This window comes from Dendrobates tinctorius, unplaced genomic scaffold (assembly GCF_039654945.1).
Source record: "Dendrobates tinctorius isolate UK_male_01 unplaced genomic scaffold, ASM3965494v1 ptg000039l, whole genome shotgun sequence".
Classification (NCBI taxonomy): Eukaryota; Metazoa; Chordata; class Amphibia; order Anura; family Dendrobatidae; genus Dendrobates; species Dendrobates tinctorius.
This window is the reverse complement of record NW_027361707.1, coordinates 17,184,095-17,206,105: the sequence shown is the minus strand read 5'-3', so window position 1 is coordinate 17,206,105 and position 22,011 is coordinate 17,184,095. Positions and strand designations below refer to the sequence as shown.

The 22,011-nt window shown below is 47.6% G+C and overlaps 1 protein-coding gene across 2 annotated transcripts in view; it reads left to right on the top strand.

Annotated features, from left to right (window-relative positions):
- Positions 1-22,011, top strand: part of CRMP1 (collapsin response mediator protein 1) — a 111,820-nt gene that overhangs the window by 17,151 nt on the left and 72,658 nt on the right. The window contains exon 1 of one of the 2 annotated variants that reach the window (XM_073574503.1): positions 1,504-1,686. The exons of the other annotated variant lie outside the window; for it this stretch is intronic. Coding sequence (XP_073430604.1) covers positions 1,648-1,686 — 39 coding nt within the window. The 5' untranslated portion in view covers positions 1,504-1,647. Of the gene's footprint in view, positions 1-1,503; positions 1,687-22,011 lie in introns of those variants that run through there. 2 annotated transcript variants of the gene reach the window in all.

Here is a 22,011-nt window from a genome sequence, read left to right as displayed (position 1 = left end):
TCTGCATGTGGAGGGATGAGGCCAGCAGCCCTTTCCATCTGCATGTGGAGGGATGAGGCCAGCAACCCTTTCCATCTGCATGTGGAGGGATGAGGCCAGCAGCCCTTTCCATCTGCATGTGGAGAGATGAGGCCAGCAGCCCTTTCCATCTGCAAGTGGAGGGATGAGGCCAGCAGCCTTTTCCATCTGCATGTGGAGGGATGAGGCCAGCAGCCCTTTCCATCTGCATGTGGAGGGATGAGGCCAGCAGCCTTTTCCATCTGCATGTGGAGGGATGAGGCCAGCAGCCCTTTCCATCTGCATGTGGAGGGATGAGGCCAGCAACCCTTTCCATCTGCATGTGGAGGGATGAGGCCAGCAGGCCTTTCCATCTGCATGTGGAGGGATGAGAGGCCAGCAGCCCTTTCCATCTGCATGTGGAGGGATGAGGCCAGCAGCCCTTTCCATCTGCATGTGGAGGGATGAGAGGCCAGCAGCCCTTTCCATCTGCATGTGGAGGGATGAGGCCAGCAGCCCTTTCCAACTGCATGTGGAGGGATGAGAGGCCAGCAGCCCTTTCCATCTGCATGTGGAGGGATGAGAGGCCAGCAGCCCTTTCCATCTGCATGTGGAGGGATGAGAGGCCAGCAGCCCTTTCCATCTGCATGTGGAGGGATGAGGCCAGCAGCCCTTTCCTTCTGCATGTGGAGGGATGAGAGGCCAGCAGCCCTTTCCATCTGCATGTGGAGGGATGAGGCCAGCAGCCCTTTCCATCTGCATGTGGAGGGATGAGGCCAGCAGCCCTTTCCTTCTGCATGTGGAGGTATGAGAGGCCAGCAGCCCTTTCCTTCTGCATGTGGAGGTATGAGAGGCCAGCAGCCCTTTCCATCTGCATGTGGAGGGATGAGAGGCCAGCAGCCCTTTCCATCTGCATGTGGAGGGATGAGAGGCCAGCAGCCCTTTCCATCTGCATGTGGAGGGATGAGGCCAGCAGCCCTTTCCATCTGCATGTGGAGGGATGAGAGGCCAGCAGCCCTTTCCATCTGCATGTGGAGGGATGAGAGGCCAGCTGCCCTTTCCATCTGCATGTGGAGGGATGAGGCCAGCAGCCCTTTCCTTCTGCATGTGGAGGTATGAGAGGCCAGCAGCCCTTTCCATCTGCATGTGGAGGGATGAGAGGCCAGCAGCCCTTTCCATCTGCATGTGGAGGGATGAGAGGCCAGCAGCCCTTTCCATCTGCATGTGGAGGGATGAGAGGCCAGCAGCCCTTTCCATCTGCATGTGGAGGGATGAGAGGCCAGCAGCCCTTTCCATCTGCATGTGGAGGGATGAGAGGCCAGCAGCCCTTCCATCTGCATGTGGAGGGATGAGAGGCCAGCAGCCCTTTCCATCTGCATGTGGAGGGATGAGAGGCCAGCAGCCCTCACTGCCCTGTTATTGGCAGCTGCTTAGTGAGAGCTTCCTGGGCTGAGCTTAGAGGGAGATGCAGTGCCGCCCTGTCGCCTCTAGGAGGAGCTGTGAGCCATCTCCAGGGCAGGCTCTGCCTTGCATCACTGCAGCTTGATAAGAGAGGGGCACATATATATTTATTTTTAAATAACTCTATTTTTTCTGTACAGGGAACTTCCAGCAAATTTTTATTTGTAACTTTTCATTGCAAGATAAAAGATGTCTTACCAGGGGAAGAAGAGCATTCCTCACATCACGGTAAGAGACTGGTGGTGGGGAGCCCAGGTTTCAGCACCAGGCGCTGTCCCTTTGTTAGAGAGGCTGCTGGCTGCCGGCATGCATTGCTGATCAGTGCACAGGATGGATGGGGGGGATAGTGATCAGGAAGGGGGGAGTCCTCCTCTGCCTTTAGGATGTGGTGTATGCAGGTTACAGTCTCTTCTTTCCCCAGCTGGGGCTGATTATAGGCACCACCACCCCAGAGACATAAATAATGGCTGTGCTAGGATTTAGTAGTAGCTTTCTGTTGCATCCTGGTGCAGATCTGTGATCGCTGGGGTGGGAATAGTCTCTGAGCTGTGCCTGCAGAATTAGGGGGTATTGCCCTTTAAGGAGATATAGGTAGTGAGGGCCGTATTCCGAGTATAGGGGGATGTGTGCTGTGCAGATGGCGCAGAGCTGACCCTCAGTCTACGTTACAAAAATAGCCCCTTATTGTAGAGACCGAAGAGCCGTCGCCATGACAGACAACACCCCCACATGGACGCCTGGCTCCAGCTCATGCCGAGATAGTGAGGTGGGGGGATCAGTGGTTGTGCGGACAATGGCTGCTCCGCCGTCCTGTGCTCCTGATGAACAGGCGGCCTGTCCCTTCACTGCAAGTCTCTGTGACTACTGGCGACACGCAGGACGCGCCATCAGCCCCGGGCTGTGAGGGAGCCGCCGGCACCGCAGCGCAGGCTCCGGGAAAGGCTCCAGAGTCCCATCAGGGTCACAAGTGTGCGGGGTGCGACCAGCAGCGGGAACACACACGGCCATAAAGACCCACAGGTCACAGTGTGGCGACATCAGGGGACTGCCAGGAATTACCTCACGGCGGGACGCGAGGGAGCGAGCGACGGTCTAGACTCACGCGACACCGCCCAAAGGCGGGAAAGGGCGACGGCAGCAGGAATGCCTGTGTGTGCGAGATGGTAGGTCAGGTTATCTGTCTACCTATCTATTATCTGTCTATCTATCCATAGATATATTATCTATTTATCATCTATTATCTATCTATTTATTATCTATCTATCATCTATCTACCTATCTATTATCTGTCTATCTATCCATAGATCTATCTATCATCTATCTATTATCTATCTATTATCTATCTATATATTATCTATCTACCTATTTTATCTATCACCTATTATGTATCTATCATCTATCTATTATCTATCTATATCTATCTCATATCTGTCTGTCTCATGTATAATTTCTCTCATAAACCCCTATCTCCCCATAGGCTTTTATACCCTGTGGTTTGGCCTGGTGAGGTCCTGACCTGTGGTTTGGCCTGGTGAGGTCCTGACCTGTGGTTTGGCCTGGTGAGGTCCTGACCTGTGGTTTGGCCTGGTGAGGTCCTGACCTGTGGTTTGGCCTGGTGAGGTCCTGACCTGTGGTTTGGCCTGGTGAGGTCATGACCTGTGGTTTGGCCTAGTGAGGTCATGACCTGTGGTTTGGCCTGGTGAGGTCCTGACCTGCGGTTTGGCCTGGCGAGGTCCTGACCTGTGGTTTGGCCTGGCGAGGTCCTGACCTGTGGTTTGGCCTGGTGAGGTCCTGACCTGTGGTTTGGCCTGGTGAGGTCCTGACCTGTGGTTTGGCCTGGTGAGGTCATGACCTGTGGTTTGGCCTGGTGAGGTCCTGACCTGTGGTTTGGCCTGGTGAGGTCATGACCTGTGGTTTGGCCTGGTGAGGTCATGACCTGTGGTTTGGCCTGGTGAGGTCCTGACCTGTGGTTTGGCCTGGTGAGGTCCTGACCTGTGATTTGGCCTGGTGAGGTCCTGACCTGTGGTTTGGCCTGGTGAGGTCCTGACCTGTGGTTTGGCCTGGTGAGGTCCTGACCTGTGGTTTGGCCTGGTGAGGTCCTGACCTGTGGTTTGGCCTGGTGAGGTCCTGACCTGTGGTTTGGCCTGGTGAGGTCCTGACCTGTGGTTTGGCCTGGTGAGGTCATGACCTGTGGTTTGGCCTAGTGAGGTCATGACCTGTGGTTTGGCCTGGTGAGGTCCTGACCTGCGGTTTGGCCTGGCGAGGTCCTGACCTGTGGTTTGGCCTGGCGAGGTCCTGACCTGTGGTTTGGCCTGGTGAGGTCCTGACCTGTGGTTTGGCCTGGTGAGGTCCTGACCTGTGGTTTGGCCTGGTGAGGTCATGACCTGTGGTTTGGCCTGGTGAGGTCCTGACCTGTGGTTTGGCCTGGTGAGGTCATGACCTGTGGTTTGGCCTGGTGAGGTCATGACCTGTGGTTTGGCCTGGTGAGGTCCTGACCTGTGGTTTGGCCTGGTGAGGTCCTGACCTGTGATTTGGCCTGGTGAGGTCCTGACCTGTGGTTTGGCCTGGTGAGGTCCTGACCTGTGGTTTGGCCTGGTGAGGTCCTGACCTGTGGTTTGGCCTGGTGAGGTCCTGACCTGTGGTTTGGCCTGGTGAGGTCCTGACCTGTGGTTTGGCCTGGTGAGGTCCTGACCTGTGGTTTGGCCTGGTGAGGTCCTGACCTGTGGTTTGGCCTGGTGAGGTCATGACCTGTGGTTTGGCCTGGTGAGGTCATGACCTGTGGTTTGGCCTGGTGAGGTCCTGACCTGTGGTTTGGCCTGGTGAGGTCCTGACCTGTGGTTTGGCCTGGTGAGGTCCTGACCTGTGGTTTGGCCTGGTGAGGTCCTGACCTGTGGTTTGGCCTGGTGAGGTCCTGACCTGTGGTTTGGCCTGGTGAGGTCCTGACCTGTGGTTTGGCCTGGTGAGGTCCTGACCTGTGGTTTGGCCTGGTGAGGTCATGACCTGTGGTTTGGCCTGGTGAGGTCCTGACCTGTGGTTTGGCCTGGTGAGGTCCTGACCTGTGGTTTGGCCTGGTGAGGTCCTGACCTGTGATTTGGCCTGGTGAGGTCCTGACCTGTGGTTTGGCCTGGTGAGGTCCTGACGTGGTTTGGCCTGGTGAGGTCCTGACCTGTGGTTTGGCCTGGTGAGGTCCTGACCTGTGGTTTGGCCTGGTGAGGTCCTGACCTGTGGTTTGGCCTGGTGAGGTCCTGACCTGTGGTTTGGCCTGGTGAGGTCCTGACCTGTGGTTTGGCCTGGTGAGGTCCTGACCTGTGGTTTGGCCTGGTGAGGTCATGACCTGTGGTTTGGCCTGGTGAGGTCCTGACCTGTGGTTTGGCCTGGTGAGGTCCTGACCTGTGGTTTGGCCTGGTGAGGTCCTGACCTGTGATTTGGCCTGGTGAGGTCCTGACCTGTGGTTTGGCCTGGTGAGATCCTGACCTGTGGTTTGGCCTGGTGAGGTCCTGACCTGTGGTTTGGCCTGGTGAGGTCCTGACCTGTGGTTTGGCCTGGTGAGGTCCTGACCTGTGGTTTGGCCTGGTGAGGTCCTGACCTGTGGTTTGGCCTGGTGAGGTCATGACCTGTGGTTTGGCCTGGTGAGGTCATGACCTGTGGTTTGGCCTGGTGAGGTCATGACCTGTGGTTTGGCCTGGTGAGGTCCTGACCTGTGGTTTGGCCTGGTGAGGTCCTGACCTGTGGTTTGGCCTGGTGAGGTCCTGACCTGTGGTTTGGCCTGGTGAGGTCCTGACCTGTGATTTGGCCTGGTGAGGTCCTGACCTGTGGTTTGGCCTGGTGAGGTCCTGACCTGTGGTTTGGCCTGGTGAGGTCCTGACCTGTGGTTGGCCTGGTGAGGTCCTGACCTGTGGTTTGGCCTGGTGAGGTCCTGACCTGTGGTTTGGCCTGGTGAGGTCCTGACCTGTGGTTTGGCCTGGTGAGGTCCTGACCTGTGGTTTGGCCTGGTGAGGTCATGACCTGTGGTTTGGCCTGGTGAGGTCATGACCTGTGGTTTGGCCTGGTGAGGTCATGACCTGTGGTTTGGCCTGGTGAGGTCCTGACCTGTGGTTTGGCCTGGTGAGGTCCTGACCTGTGATTTGGCCTGGTGAGGTCCTGACCTGTGGTTTGGCCTGGTGAGGTCCTGACCTGTGGTTTGGCCTGGTGGGGTCATGACCTGTGGTTTGGCCTGGTGAGGTCCTGACCTGTGGTTTGGCCTGGTGAGGTCATGACCTGTGGTTTGGCCTGGTGAGGTCATGACCTGTGGTTTGGCCTGGTGAGTTCCTGACCTGTAGGACCCCTATGATGCTTAGGGTCTCCTTGCCTGTGTACCTTTGCTCGGCTGCCCGGACACATCTTTGCAGTTATGATTTTGCCCTTGTAGCTTAGTCTTGAATGCCATAAGAAGAATATGAACACGTAGGAAATATTTCTATTTTTTGGAGGATATTCGCCATCAGCATTTCTTTTTGTAGTGGATCCTTAATGATTTTTTACAGGGCTTTATTAGTAAGTGTCCATTGTGACCTCCTGTGGAAGCGATCTACTCTGATAATTCTGACCCTATGAACGGCATTTACTGTGTGTATAGAGCCAGATACATGTTTACTGTCCTCCGCTCTGGTATCAACCGGCCGTATATCTCCGCTGTGTATTAATAGGGCCTTCCTGTCCTTGGGGTCAGTAGATTTGGACGGAGCAATCATTTCACATTGATCCTTCTCATTGTAAATCTATGACATGGGAAACATATGTGCTGGGTTTGGGATTTTTACATGTTGTAAGAGTGCCGATGCCCAAGGCGCTGAGACATGGGGTGTGCACAGATTACAATAAATTATCACCTTCCTTATTCCAAGTCATCCACAGTGATGACTGACAAAACACCAGCGGGAGGGCCTGGTGTTACCACTCCGACCATCCAGCTGTCAGATTGTGAGGCTGCATGCGCTGTCACGTGGCCAACATGGTCATCATGCCGCAGACACATTTCTGGCACGGTCCATGCCCAAATGCCCCGAGTTTCTGTATCACTATCTACTCTTTGTGACATGTTAGATTTTTGCATACTGTATTTTTTTATTTAAAGTGGTTGTCCAAAATTTTATAAAAGCGGGCACAAAATAAGAGTAACCCTTTACCCACATGTTGAATCTTAGGGCCAACCGCCATCATAAGTGTAAATTAACCTATTATTGCATTTCAGCAAAATCCCTGATGTCCCACTCAAAGATTTCTTTAATGTAAAAAAGCTGCTTAAAGTGCAGCTCATTTTATGCTAATTAGCTAAGACTAGACCGTGCATGCGCATGACATCCACTCCTGATCGTATCTAGTGATGCCGGGTGAATGCTGCACATGCCCAGAAAGCCTTAGTGACTTCCATTCATGCTGTGCACTGCATTTCAGCACCATGCATGCGCAAAAAGTGCTGTGATAATCCTTTCCAGATTCTATCTAGTGATGCTGAGCTAGCTCTGTGCTTGCTTAGGAAGGCTGTGCATATTATTACAGCACCGCCTCACCATGGCCTCATTAGCATGTGTAATGCGCAGATGAAACAGGGAGTGATCATCAAGATTTTCTCCACGTACTCAGGATGGGATGCTCCAAGTGGTCGTTATGCACATGAATGGGATGGGATGCTCGGAGTGGACGTCCTTCACATACTTAGGATGGGATGCTTGGAGTGGTCATCCTGCACATACTCAGGATTGGATGCTCGGGTGGTCGTCCTGCATATAGTCAGGATGAGATGCTCCAAGTGGTCTTCCTGCGCATGTTCGGGATGGGATGCTCCAAGTGGTCGTCCTACGCATGCACTGGATGGGATGCTCCAAGTAGTCGTCCTGCGCATGTACGGGATGGGATGCTCGTAGTGGTTGTTCTGTACATACTCAGGATGAGATGCTCCAAGTGGTCGTCCTGCGCATGCACGAGATGGGATGCTTGTAGTGGTCGTTCTGTACATACTCATGATGAGATGCTCCAAGTGGTCGTCCTGCACATACTCAGGATAGGATGCTCGGAGTGGTCTTCCTGCGCATGCACGGGATGGATGCTCGGCGTGGTCGTCCTGCGCATGCTCAGAATGTGATGCTAGGAGTGGTTCTGCACATTCTCAGGATGGAATGTTCAGAGTGGTTGTCCTGCGCATACACGGAATGGGATGCTCCAAGTGGTCGTGCTGTGCATGTACGGGATGGGATGCTCAGAGTGGTCGTCCTAAACATACTCTGGATGAGATGCTCGGAGTGGTCGTCCTGTAGATGCTTAAGTTGGCATGCTAAGGTGTTATACGAGGATGCTCATGTGTTAATAGTGACTTCGGCATCCTGAAATAATAAGTTTGAAACCCCACGGCTGGTCTACAGCCGCAAAACATGCAGGGATTTCCTGTTTGTTAGACAATCCCTGCATGGGTTCCGACTGTCAAACATTCACAAGACATGCAGGCGTGGGGACTCGAGCATAGTTTTTGAGTAGTTTAGCACATGAGTATGCTCAGACAACACCTTATCCGAGCACATTCGCTCATCGCAAACCCTTCAATTTACATGTGGAAGTTAAATGGAAGCTTTCACTAGATTAATGCTGCCCGAACCACAGGCAGCACAAATGAAAGCCTGACAGCACAGTTGCAGCCAGGTATGTCCTTCTTTGAAACGCTCCAGTATAGATTCACTGGTCTCTCCCATATGTGTATGCTGTAGAGCAAGAGACCTGGCAATCGCTTGGAGTGGTGCAGGGCCATACTGGACTACTCCGGTCTCTTCCCTATAGTCTACAGCTGGGGGCTTTTCAAAAATATATCTGGCTGCAATTGCACATATAGGTGCCGATTACATACAGATGCAGTGACAGGATCCCTTTAAGATATGACTTAGATTCAATAGTCGTTCCATCACTCACCTCATTTCCATTCATACATTTTAATAGTAATATGCTTGTATTGTTGCCGTCTGAATATGTAATAGAATAGATGGTGAATATAATAAATTCATAAACCCAATGTTGGAATATGAAGCTGATCTGCCATGTGGCTTCTAGTTATAGCACATTGCATCTTCCTATGTCACCCTTAGGCACAGTGTGCACTGCGCTCCAGCCTTTATAGATATACTGTACATTCAGGGGATTTTCTAGTGTATTTGTCCACAGTAGTCTCCGATATACACTCACTGGCCACTTTATTAGGTACACCATGCTAGTAAGGGGTTGGACCCCCTTTTGCCTTCAGAACTGCCTCAATTCTTCGTGGCAGAGATTCAACAAGGTGCTGGAAGCATTCCTCAGAGATTTTGGACCATATTGACATGATGGCATCACACAGTTGGCGCAGATTTGTCGGCTGCACATCCCTGATGCGAATCTCCCGTTCCACCACATCCCAAAGATGCTCTATTGGATTGAGATCTGGTGACTGAGGAGGCCATTTGAGTACAGTAAACTCATTGTCATGTTCAAGAAACCAATCTGAGATGATTCGAGCTTTATGACATGGCGCATTATCCTGCTGAAAGTAGCCATCAGATGTTGGGTACATTGTGGTCATAAAGGGATGGACATGGTCAGCAACAATACTCAGGTAGGCTGTGGCGTTGCAACGATGCTCAATTGGTACCAAGGGGCCCAAAGAGTGCCCAGAAAAAATTCCCCACACCATGACACCACCACCACCAGCCTGAACCGTTGATACAAGGCAGGATGGATCCATGCTTTCATGTTGTTTACGCCAAATTCTGACCCTACCATCCGAATGTCGCAGCAGAAATCGAGACTCATCAGACCAGGCAACGTTTTTCCAATCTTCTACTGTCCAATTTCGATGAGCTTGTGCAAATTGTAGCCTCAGTTTCCTGTTCTTAGCTGAGAGGAGTGGTACCCAGTGTGGTCTTCTGCTGCTGTAGCCCATCTGCCTCAAAGTTCGACGCACTGTGCGTTCAGAGATGCTCTTCTGCCTACCTTGGTTGTAACGGGTGGCAATTTGAGTCACTGTTGCCTTTCTATCAGCTCGAACCAGTCTGCCCATTCTCCTCTTACCTCTGGCATCAACATGGAATTTCCGGCCACAGAACTGCCGCTCACTGGATTTTTTTTCTTTTTCGGACCATTCTCTGTAAACCCTAGAGATGGTTGTGCGTGAAAATCCCAGTAGATCAGCAGTTTCTGAAATTCTCAGACCAGCCCTTCTGGCACCAACAATCATGCCACGTTCAAAGGCACTCAAATCACCTTTCTTCCCCATACTGATGCTCGGTTTGAACTGCAGGAGATTGTCTTGACCATGTCTACATGCCTAAATGCACTGAGTTGCCGCCATGTGATTGGCTGATTAGAAATTAAGTCTTAACACACAGTTGGACAGGTGTACCTAATAAAGTGGCCAGTGAGTGTATATATACAACGGTGTGATATACGTTTTTTGTGGTGTCCCAATTTCGACAATTACTTTTTTTTCCCTTTCTATATAGTAGGAAACCATTTTGTGGCCATAGGACGGGAGACTTGAGAACTGCCTCCTAACTGACTGCATCCTCTGCTCTTTTTTTGATTAGCCGGCCTGGCGTGATATCGCTAACATGTGCCATCATGCCCAGCCAGTTAATCAAAAGGAGATTCGTGGATGCCTTCAGATTAGAAACAGTTCTCATGGCTCCCGTCCTATGGTCACAAATTACGGTCTTCACCAATGACCCAGGTTGTGCAAATTGATTCACACCTACTCTAGTATTGAGTCTTACCCACTTCCCTTTCATCTAGTCTGCAGAGTAAAGTCCAAAGTATTATATCGGCAAGCCCTTTTGATGGTTCTGTCCCTGTGCCGAAATGCGCATCACATCTTTTTTTGGCACGATAGAATTATTTGGACTATACTCTGGACGTTTTTGACCAGCTGTGCCCACATCTCAGCATTATCGTCCTGAGATCTGCTCTAATGACCTCCTAAGTAACATTCTCACCCATGATCTGATCAAATCTGCATTAGGTGTGGATGATCCACTGGTGTTTTTGAAGTCTAACCCCACATTTACCAATGGTTTACTGTTGTGAGTTCATTTTCCCCTTCGTCACTGGGGTCTGGTGAACTCCCTATTCTGGTGAAGGAAGGTAATGAGCCTGATTATCAGGCACCTGAGTCTAATGAGGATGACTGGCTGAGTGGAGTCACGGACTGGATATAAGGCTGCCGACGCCCTTCTGCCCTGCGGGTGATTTCTCTGTGGACTTCTAGGACACCAGTCTGATTCCTGCTCCTCTAAAGCTAAGCTTCTGTTTTGCCTGTTAGCTTTTTGTTTTGTTTTTGTTTTCCTTGCTTTTCAGTATTCTGCCTTTCCCTGCTGGGGTGAGCTGAATCTCCTTTTGCCTGTAGCTCTGTCTTCATTATATTCCTGAGTACTGACATAGCTTTTTTGAAGCCTAGCATCTTCAGGGCCTTTTTCACTGTCAGTCTGTTGGCTCTTATTTTCATAGGGTTTTTCACGGATTGCAGACAGCAGCCTTCCTGTCCTTTTCTATTTAGTTAGCTTGGGCCCCTCTTTGCTCAGTCTATCTTTCTGTCTGTGTTAGTATTTTCATCTTGCTTCACCGTCATTATATGTTGGGGGCTGCCTATTGCTTTGGGGTCTGCTCTGGGGCAGTTTAGATTTCCCCTTTCTTTCTTTAGGCCTATTTAATTCTCCGGCTGTGATCGAGGGGTCTAGGGCATCGTAGGAACCCCCCACGGCTACTGCTAGTTGTGTTGATAGGTTCAGGGGTCTGCAATCCGATAGCTGCCAACTTCTCTGGTTTTCTGGACTTAGCTAGCATTTCTGTTTTTGCCTCCTATGGTGACTCAATCATAACAGTTTACCATGTAGGATAGAATTGGCTTGTATATATTGTTTTTCTAATCTACCTCTATTTGTAGCAATGATATTGCATAAGACACTTACACAATAGTGTTCATTTTTACTGGACTCTTGTATGACCATATTACCGTTATCTGGGAGGAGGTGTGTGGTGCTGTAGTCGAGTCAAGCTCATCCTTGGTATGCTTACATTACTTTGTCCTGTGAGCCAGTGTTTGCAGTTGGCTTGAGAGACCATAGGTAATTTCCATCCAACTTGTTCCTGGTCGTGGGTGGAATTGACAACCCCATGACGTGATCTTGATAGTGATGAGCAAGTATACTCCTTGCTCGGGTGTCCTCCGAGTATTTTGGCGTGCTCGGAGATATAGATTTCGTCATCTCAGCTGCATGATTTGCGACTTGTAGACAGGTTGAATACATGTGAGAATTCCCTAACAAACAGGCATTCCACACGTATTCAGCCTGTCTAGCAGTCGCAAATCATGCAGCTGAGACGACGAAAACTAAATCTCCGAGCACGCCAAAATACTCGGAGACCACCCGAGCAAGGCGTATACTCACTCATCTCTAGATCTTGACCATAAAGAGAAATCTTGGGCTGGCCAACATTGGTGGCCAAAAAGCCGATTACTTGTGTAACCTGGCCTAGTTGTTTTTAGGTGGCTCGCAAGGCTTCTTGGATCCCGATTAAGTAATTGTGGACTAATTCAAATGCAAGTCATCCAACAGAATGTGGAGGCCTTATTACCCTCACCAGCAATTGTCACCAAAGACTGTATTTTCCAGTTGAGATAAGTTGCATTTAGACAGGTCAGCCGTGACCGTTAAACGACCACCAATCCGTTACATGCAAACTGATTAGCTGTCGCTTAATGGGCTGTTTAGTCAGGTCGGCTTCACTTCTATATTCACAGAATGATGGATAATGTGATTGTTCTTTGCTCATAGCACATTGTTTTCGACAGGACATGTCCTGTTTCCATATGTGCCGAGAACAATGTTTTCTTAAAGGGAATACAGGTTGGTTGTAGACTTCTGAAATAAGTCCTGCCTGTTTGCCTGATATCAAATGCCTTGCTGTTGAGAAATCGGCTTTTATCACTTTATGTAAATGACCTCTTTTAGGCTATGGGGAGAATAGTGCCTGGAAGATCCCTCTGCCTCCGTGCTTCATTATCATGTGAATCACCTACCATAGCGTCAATGTGTGCTTCTGACGTCTGGTTGGGTGACGTCCACCCTTCTCGTTGCATTGGCTTCACGTTCCTACTGCGCAGGTGCTGGGAAGCCACAGGTACTTCCACTCCCAATGTTCTCCTTGCGCAGTAGGTACGTGAAGCTAATACCCAGAGAATGGCGGAATACTGAAGAGGAACAAGGATAGCGATATTCACATGTCCCCCGGTCCATCGCTGCTCACGCTGTCTGCTGCTTCCTGTGTCCGTGATGTTTAACCAGCAGGGGGCGCAGTGACGTGGTTAGTGCGTGGCGCGCCCTCTGCTGGCTGAACGATCACTGACACAGGAAGCAGGCAGACAGCGGTGAGCAGCGATGGACCAGGGGACAGGTGAATATCTCAGGTGCCGGGTCCTGAGCAGGAGAGGTGAGTATGGCATTTTTTTTGCAGCATATGGTGGCATAATATGTGGTGGCATATTCTATGGGGCAGCATATGGGGGCATATTCTATGTGGCAGCATATTGGGGCATATTCTATGGGGCAGCATATTGGGGCATAATCTATGGAGCAGCATATGGGGCATATTCTATGGGGCATCATATGGGGGCATGATCTATGGAGCAGCATATGGGGCATATTCTATGGGGCATCATATGGGGGCATAATCTATGGAGCAGCATATGGGGCATATTCTATGGGGCATCATATGGGGGCATGATCTATGGAGCAGCAAATGGGGGCATATTCTATGGAGCAGCATATGTGGCATAAACTATGGAGCACCATATGGGGGCATATTCTATGGTGCAGCATATGGGGGCATAATCTATGGAGCAGCAAATGGGGGCATATTCTATGGAGCAACATATGGGGGCATAAACTATGGAGCAGCATATGGGGGCATAATCTATGGAGCAGCATATGGGGGCATAATCTATGGGGCAGCATATGGGGGCATAATCTATGGAGCAGCATATGGGGGCATATTCTATGGGGCAGCTTATGGGGGCATATTCTATGGAGCAGCATATGGGGGCATATTCTATGGAGCAGCATATGGGGGCATATTCTATGGAGCAGCATATGGGGGTATATTCTATGGAGCAGCATATGGGGGCATAATCTATGGAGCAGCATATGGTGGCATAATATATGGGGGCATATTCTATGGGGCAGCATATGGGGGCATATTCTATGGGGCAGCATATGGGGGCATATTCTATGGGGCAGCATATGGGGGCATATTCTATGGGGCAGCATATGGGGGCATATTCTATGGAGCAGCATATGGGGGCATATTCTATGGGGCAGCATATGGGGGCATAATCTATGGAGCAGCAAATGGGGGCATATTCTATGGAGTAGCATATGGGGGCATAATCTATGGAGCATCTTATGGGGTATAATCTATGGAGCATCATATGGGGCATAATCTATGGAGCATCATATGGAGGCATAATCTATGGGGCATAATCTATGGAGCACTATATGGGGCATATTCTATGGCGCATCTTATGGGCCACTATTAATCTTTGTGCAGCATTATATGGGGTGTATTTTGCATGGAGCATCTTATGGGGCCCATCATGAACTGTATGGAGCATTATATGGGGCTCCTGATTCAATATGGATATTCAAAAACATTTAACCTACTGATGTCTCAATTAATTTTACTTTTATTGGTATCTATTTTTATTTTTGAAATTTACCGGTAGCTGCTGCATTTTCCACCCTAGGCTTATACGCGAGTCAATAAGTTTTCCAAGTTTTTTGTGGCAAAATTAGGGGGGTTGGCTTATACAGGGGTCGGCTTATACACAAGTATATACGGTAACTTACTTCTGTTGCCATGTTTTGAGTACAGCTCCTGTATAGACTTACATGTCTTCATGGTAACAGACTACAAATGAACCCTGTGTAGTCTGATGATGTAGTTATACTTTCCCCGGCTGTCCCTTACTAGCCAACATTTGTAGAGAACATATGTGATTATAGGATCAGACTACAACTAGTATTTTTTTGCATTCTCTTACCATAGAAACGCAAAGTTCTGCATACGATCTCTACCCTCAAAACAGTAGGACATTAATAATTGTCTCATGTACAGCACCATGGAACAAATGGTGCTATATAAATAAATAATAATAATTAAAGGGGTTGTCCGGGCTTTTCACATAATCTCAGTACATATTTGGGCTGCAGAATTATGACAATAAGTAATTTACTTTCTGTCACTAGTTTGCACGGTTTTCTAGATATTCTGAACAGAACGTCCCAAGGGGGGGGTGTTATGGCATTGAAATGAGAACTGGTCGTAACCTCCTACTCTACTCCAAAAATGCCCTCTATAGCAACAGCCCCACCCTCCATAGCTACAGGCCCTCCCCGCCCACATGAAGAATCGTCCTGTATTCTGGGACAGGCTGCTCCCATCAGTATTTGTGTCATTAGAGACACAGTGATCACACATACACTGCACCAAATCTGCTGCTGTGTGAAGACATCAGTGACACAGAGCTGTCTCATTCACACAGCAGAGGCTTTGTCACACAACAGATTACATCAGTGACTGCCATCCCCTGTGCAGATTAGAATACAGGACGATTTTCCCTCCTCACTAGTTTCACTTTCCATAGATAACTGTTCAGCGTGTGTCTGGGGGAGGAGCAGCTCTCTGCTCTCTGCACTGAGGCCGCAGGGAAGAATTTGTTACTGTGTGATGAGGGCTGCTTCATGTGGACGGGGAGGGCCTGTAGCTATGGAGGGTGGGGTTGTTGCTATAGAGGGCATGTTTGGGGTAGAGTAGGAGGTTACGACTAGTTCTCATTTCAATGCCATAACACCCCCCCTTGGACGTTCTGTTCAGAATATCTAGAAAACTGTGCAAACTAGTGACAGAAAGTAAATGACTTATTGTAATAATTCTGCAGCCCAGATATGTACTGAGATTATGTGAAAAGCCCGGACAACCCCTTTAAGACTCGTTGCAAAGTTGCTTAATTTTTCATTTTAAATGTATTTGGACACTAAAGAAAATTGTGTAGGTACGATGTGATATGTTGTAGGATTTCCACATACGGAAGATTGTGACACATCTGAGAGGATTTCCTTGGGGGATATTGCTTTTTTCATAAATACATGTTGTCCCATTCAATTGATGACATTTTTGCCAACAACTTTTTTTATCTTTCATTTGGAGAATGTTTTTAGAAACCTCTACTGAACATTGTCTTCATTTTTCCAATTGGAATTGTAGACGTGTAATTTATCATAAAGGACCCAAAATGACAATCCCATGATGAAAAAGTAGATTACTTCAATGTGCTGTCGTATTTTGTGCTGTTATTATATTTCCCTTAAACACATTGTTACCTATGAGTTTGTTGCCTGCATTTTTGTTTACAAGGTTGTATAAATTGGATAAACTATAGAATTTTTGTGAAAATGTATATGATTAATCAGGACATAGAACGCAATAATTTACACTATGGGACTGTGCAAAAGCTTTAGGCAGGTGTGGAAAGGATGCTGCAAAGTAAGAATGCCATGATCAAAGACTGTTGACATAAAACTCTTCCACAACCTCACCTTTGTAGTAGAGTTTGTACCTCACCCAGTTTATGGCTCACACACAGCTGTTTCTGTTTCATTTAATTACTTTGTTTAAACCTACAAATTAAAATGATGAATATTATCACTTGTTTACTATTATTGATTACTCATTCACTTATACAGTGCCTTAAAAAAGGATTCATACCCCGTGAACTTTCCCACATTTTTTCTTGTTACAACCACAAACTTAAATGGATTTTATTGAGATTTGATGTGATATACCAACCCAAATTAGCAAGTATTTGTGAAGTGTAAGGCTGAGTTCACACGTGGCGGTTTTTTCGCCTTTCCGCGGCGGTTTTAACCACGCGATTTTGCTGCGAAAACGCGAAAAATAAGCATCCCATGCATTCCTATGGGATTCCGCAATGCTGTGCTAATGCTGCGGTTTTTACCGCGGCGGAATCGCTTCACGGTAAAAAACACAGCATGCTCATTAATTTTGCAGAATCGCGGCGATCCCGCACCCATAGGAATGCATTGTTCTGCTTACTTTCCGCATGTGGCTGTGCACACCATGCAAAAAGTAAACAGAACATTTGCGGATGGTACCCACGGTCCGGAGGAGAGGAGACTGTCCCCCGGGCTTTGGGTACCATATCCCTGTAAAAAATAGAATTTAAAATAAGCCTTTGCGAGCGATGACGTCCGTTCTCGCGGGATCGCGAAGTCTCGTGGTCATTCGCGTGACGTCATCGTGAATGACCGCGAGAACGGACTTCATCGCGGTAATTGTCGCAAAGGATTACCGGGAGCGTGGAGAGAGGCGGGAAGGCTGCGCAGGACGTCGGAAGGTGAGAACAATATTTTTTTTAATTATTTTTTACATTCTATCTTTTACTATTGATGCCGCATAGGCAGCCTCAATAGTAAAAAGTTGGTCACACTCGTCAAACACTGTTTGACGAGTGTGACCAACATGTCAATCAGTTCTCCAAGCGATGCTACAGATCGCTTGGAAAACGCTAGCAATTCTGCAAGCTAATTACGCTTGCAAAATGCTAGTTTTTCCACGGGAAAATCGCTGGAATTTAAAATGCGATTTTCCCGCGGAATGGAATTCCGGAATTCTCGCTGTAATTTCCGCGAGAGTTCCGCTACGTGTGAACGCAGCCTAAAGGACTTCGTACATGTATTTTCTATTTATCTTAAAAATATAAATCTTAAAACTGTGGCGTGCATTTGTATTCAGCCCTCTTGAATCAATACTTTGTAGGACCAAGTTTCTCAGCAAGTACTGCTGCAAGTCATTTGAAGTATGTCTCTACCAGCTTTCAACATCTAGAGGCGGGGTAAGACTGAGGTGTCTGGGGCCAACAGAGGGAATGGACTCTAGGGGCCCACCCTACAGTTATGTGCAAATACCTGTTAGCCGCTATCCCCAATATAGTGGAGAGTCTACTGTAAAATACAGGAGGCTCCTGCACATCTACTGTGCACACATCATAACTGGGATGTACAATTACAGTAGTTTGCTTTAAAGCCTATTTTGACCTTAATGACCAGGCCATTTTTTTGCAATTCTGACCAGTGTCCCTTTATGAGGTAATAACTAAGGAACACTTCAATGGATCCTAGCGATTCTGAGATTGTTTTTTCCTGACATATTAGGCTTCATGTTAGTGGTAAATCTAGGTCGATACTTTTTGCATTTATTTGTGAAAAAATCAGAAATTTGGTGAAAATTTTGCAATTTTCAAATTTTGAATTTTTATTCTGTTAAACCAGAGAGTTATGTGACGCAAAATAGTTACTAAATAACATTTCCCACATGTCTACTTTACATCAGCACAATTTTGGAAACAATATTTTTTTTTTGTTAGGAAGTTATAAGGGTTAAAAGTTGACCAGTGATTTCTAATTTTTACAACAAAATTTACAAAACCATTTTTTTAGGGACCACCTCACATTTGAAGTCACTTTGAGGGGGTCTATATGGCAGAAAATACCCAAAAGTGACACCATTCTACAAACTGCACCCCTCAAGCTACTCAAAACTACATTCAAGAAGATTATTAACCCTTCAGGTGTTTCACAGGAACTAAAGCAACGTGGAAAGAAAAAATGGACATTTTAATATTTCCAACAAAAATTTTCTTTTAGCATCAATTTTTTCATTTTCACATGGGCAACAGGATAAAATTGATCGTAAAATTTGTTGGGCAAGTTCTCCTGAGTACACCGATACCTCATATGTGGTCATAAACCACTGTTTGGGCGCACGGCAGGGCGCAGAAGGGAAGAAGCGCCATTTGACTTTTTGAATGGAAAATATGCTGGAATATTTAGCGGTTGCCATGTTGCGTTTGGAGAGTCGCTGTGTGCATAAACATTGGAGCTCCCCCACAAGTGACCCCATTTTGGAAACTAGACCCCCCAAGTAACTTATCTAGATGCATAATGATCACTTTGAACCCCCAGGTGCTTCACAAATTGATCCATAAAAAAAAGAAAGTCCTTTTTTTTCACAAAAAATTTTAGCCTCAGTTTTTTCATTTTCACATGGGCAACAGGATAAAATGGATCCTAAAATTTGTTGGGCAATTTCTCCTGAGTACACCGATACCTCATATGTGGTCATAAACTACTGTTTGGGCGCACGGCAGGGTCCGGAAGGGAAGGAGCGCCATTTGACTTTTTGAAAGGAACTATTGGCTCCAGTTGTTATCGGGGACACCATGTCGCATTTGGAGAGCCCCTGTGTGCCTAAACAGTGAAAACCCCCCACAAGTGACACCATTTTGGAAACTAGACCCCTTATGGAACTTATCTAGATGTTTAGTGAGCACTTTGAACCCCCAAGTGCTTCACAAAAGCTTATAAAACAGCAGTGAAAATAAAAAATATTTTTTTTCCTCAAAAATGATTTTTTAGCACGCTATTTTTTATTTTCACATGGCTAACAGGAGAAATTGGACCACAAAAGTTGTCCAGTTTGTCCTGAGTACGCTGCTACCCCATATGTGGGGGGGAACCACTGTTTGGGCGCCCGGCAGGGCTCAGAAGGGAAGGAGCGCCATTTGACTTTTTGAAATGAAAATTACCTCTAATCGTTAGCGGACACCATGTCGTGTTTGGAGAGCCCCTGTGTGCCTAAACATTGGAGCTCCCCCACAAATGACCCCATTTTGGAAACTAGACCCCCCTAAGGAACTTATCTAGATGCATAGTGATCACTTTGAACCCCAAAGTGCTTCACAAAAGTTTATAACGCAGAGCCGTGAAAATAAAATATATTTTTTTTCCTCAAAAAATTATTTTTTAGTGTGCAATTTTTTATTTTCACAAGGGTACCAGGAGAAATTGAACCCCAAAAGTTGTTTTCCAGTTTGTCCTGAGTACGCTGATACCTCATATGTGGGGGGGACCACTGTTTTGGTACACGTCGGGGCTCGGAAGGGAAGTCGTGACATTTTGAAATGCTGACTTTGATGGAATGGTCTGCGGGCATCATTTTACATTTGCAGAGCCCCTGATGTACCTAAACTGTGGAAACCCCCCACAAGTGACCCCATTTTGGAAACTAGAGCCCCAAGGAACTTATCTAGATGTGTGGTGAGCACCTTGAACCCCCAAGTGCTTCACAGAAGTTTATAACGCAGAGCCGTGAAAATAAAAAATCATTTTTTTTCTCAAAAAAATGATTTTTAGCCAGCAATTTTTTTTTCACAAGGATAACAGTACAGTATAAATTGGACACCAAAAGTTGTTGTCCAGTTTGTCCTGAGTACGCTGGTACCCCATATGTGGGGGGGACCACTGTTTGGGTAGATGTCGGGGCTCGGAAGGGAAGTAGTAACATTATGAAATGCTGACTTTGATGGAATGGTCTGCGGGAGTCATGTTACATTTGCAGAGCCCCTGATGTTCCTAAACCGTGGAAAAAGTGACCCCATTTTGGAAACTTAACCCCCCAAGGAACTTAACGTAACGCTGTGAATATAAAAAATCTTTTCCTCAAAAAATGATTTTTTTTTTTTAGCTCGCAAAGGGTAACAGGAGAAATTGGACCCCAAAAGTTGTTGTCCAGTTCGTCCTGAGTACGCTGGTATCCCTTATATGGGGGGCACCATTGTTTGGGCACACGTAAAGGCTCGGAATGGAAGTAGTGACGTTTTGAAATGCAGACTTTGATGGAATGGTCTGCGGTCTTCGTTACGTTTAACGAGCCCCTGATGTGCCTAAACAGTAGAAACCCCCCACAAGTGAACCCATTTTGGAAACTAGACCTTCCAAGGACTTATCTAGATGTCTGGTGAGCACTTTGAACCCCCAAGTGCTTCACAGAAGTTTATAACGCAGAGACGTGAAAATAAAAAAACAATTTTTTTTCCACAAAAATAATTTTTTAGCCCCCAATTTTTTATTTTCCCAAGGATAACAGGAGAAATTAGACCCCCAGAGTTGTTGTGCAATTTTTCCTGAGTACACTGATACCCCATATGTTGTGGTAAACCACTGTTTGGGCTCACGTCGGGGCTTGGAAGGGAGGGAGCACCGTTTGACTTTTTGAACGCAAAATTGGCTGGAATCAATGGTTGCACCATGTCGCGTTTGGAGACCCCCTGATGTGCCTAAACAGTGGAAACCCCTCAATTCTAACTCCAACCCTAACCCCAACACACCCTAACCACAGCCCTAACCCCGACACATCCCTAACCCTAATCCCAACCATAACCCTAACCCCAACACACCCCTAACCCTAATCTTAACCCTAATTCCAACCCTAACCCTAATTCCAACCCTAATTCTAACCGTAACCCTAATTCCACTTTAACCCTAATTCCAACCTTAATCCCAACCCTATCCCCAACCCTAATTCCAACCCTAACCCTATTTCCAACCCTAACCCTAATTCCAACCCTAACCCTAATGGAAAAATAATTTCTTTATTTTATTATTTGTTCCTGCCTATGGGGGTGATAAAGGGGGGGTTTATTTACTTTTCATTCTATTTTGATCACTGTGAGAGTTTATCACAGTGATGAAAATGAATTAATGGAATCTGCAGCCGGCGGGCGCACTGCGCATGCGCCCGCCATTTTCCAATATGGCGGCGCTTATGGTCCGGGACCGCGTGACACCGGGAGCGATAGCGGCACTCGGTAGGTACCGGGTGGTGGGAGGGGGGGTAATCAGAAGGCGGGGGGGAGCGGAGGGAAGGCGGGGGGAGCAGATGATGACAGCGGCGGCACATCGCCCCTGTCATTCAGTGGCGGGGGGGAGATCGCCCCCGTTAACCGTGGGGGGTTCAGATCGGTGTCACCAGCCATGTCTGATGCTACTGCAGCATCAGCCATGGCTGGATTGTAATATTTCATCAATTTTCATTGATGAAATATTACTATCGCTCTGATTGGCTGTTTCATTTTTAACAGCCAATCAGAGCGATCGTAGCCACGCCCCCTGTGGTGAAATACAAAGCCCCCTGTATCTGCAGGTCGGGTGAGCTTTTAGTGACCCTGGTCACCCGACCCGCAGGGGGGCTTTAAAGTCATGACGCCACATAGGCGTCACTGGTCATAATGGCACAGGTTTTCATGACGCCTATGTGGCGTCATTGGTCGTGAAGGGGTTAAAGGGTTCTTTAGTTGAAAGAAGTTACAATAATCCAACATACAAGGGAGAAATACAGCCACACCATGATTGGACTGCATATGCTACCACATTGTGACCAAATAATATCACATACAAGGTACAAATACCGCCACACAGTGACCAGACCACATATTACCACATACAAGAAACAAATACTACCACACCATGACCACATCATATATTTCCACTTATAAGAAACAAATACCGCTACACTGTGACCAGACCACATATTACCGTACACAAGGAACAAATACCAGCACACCATGACCAGATCAGATATTACCAC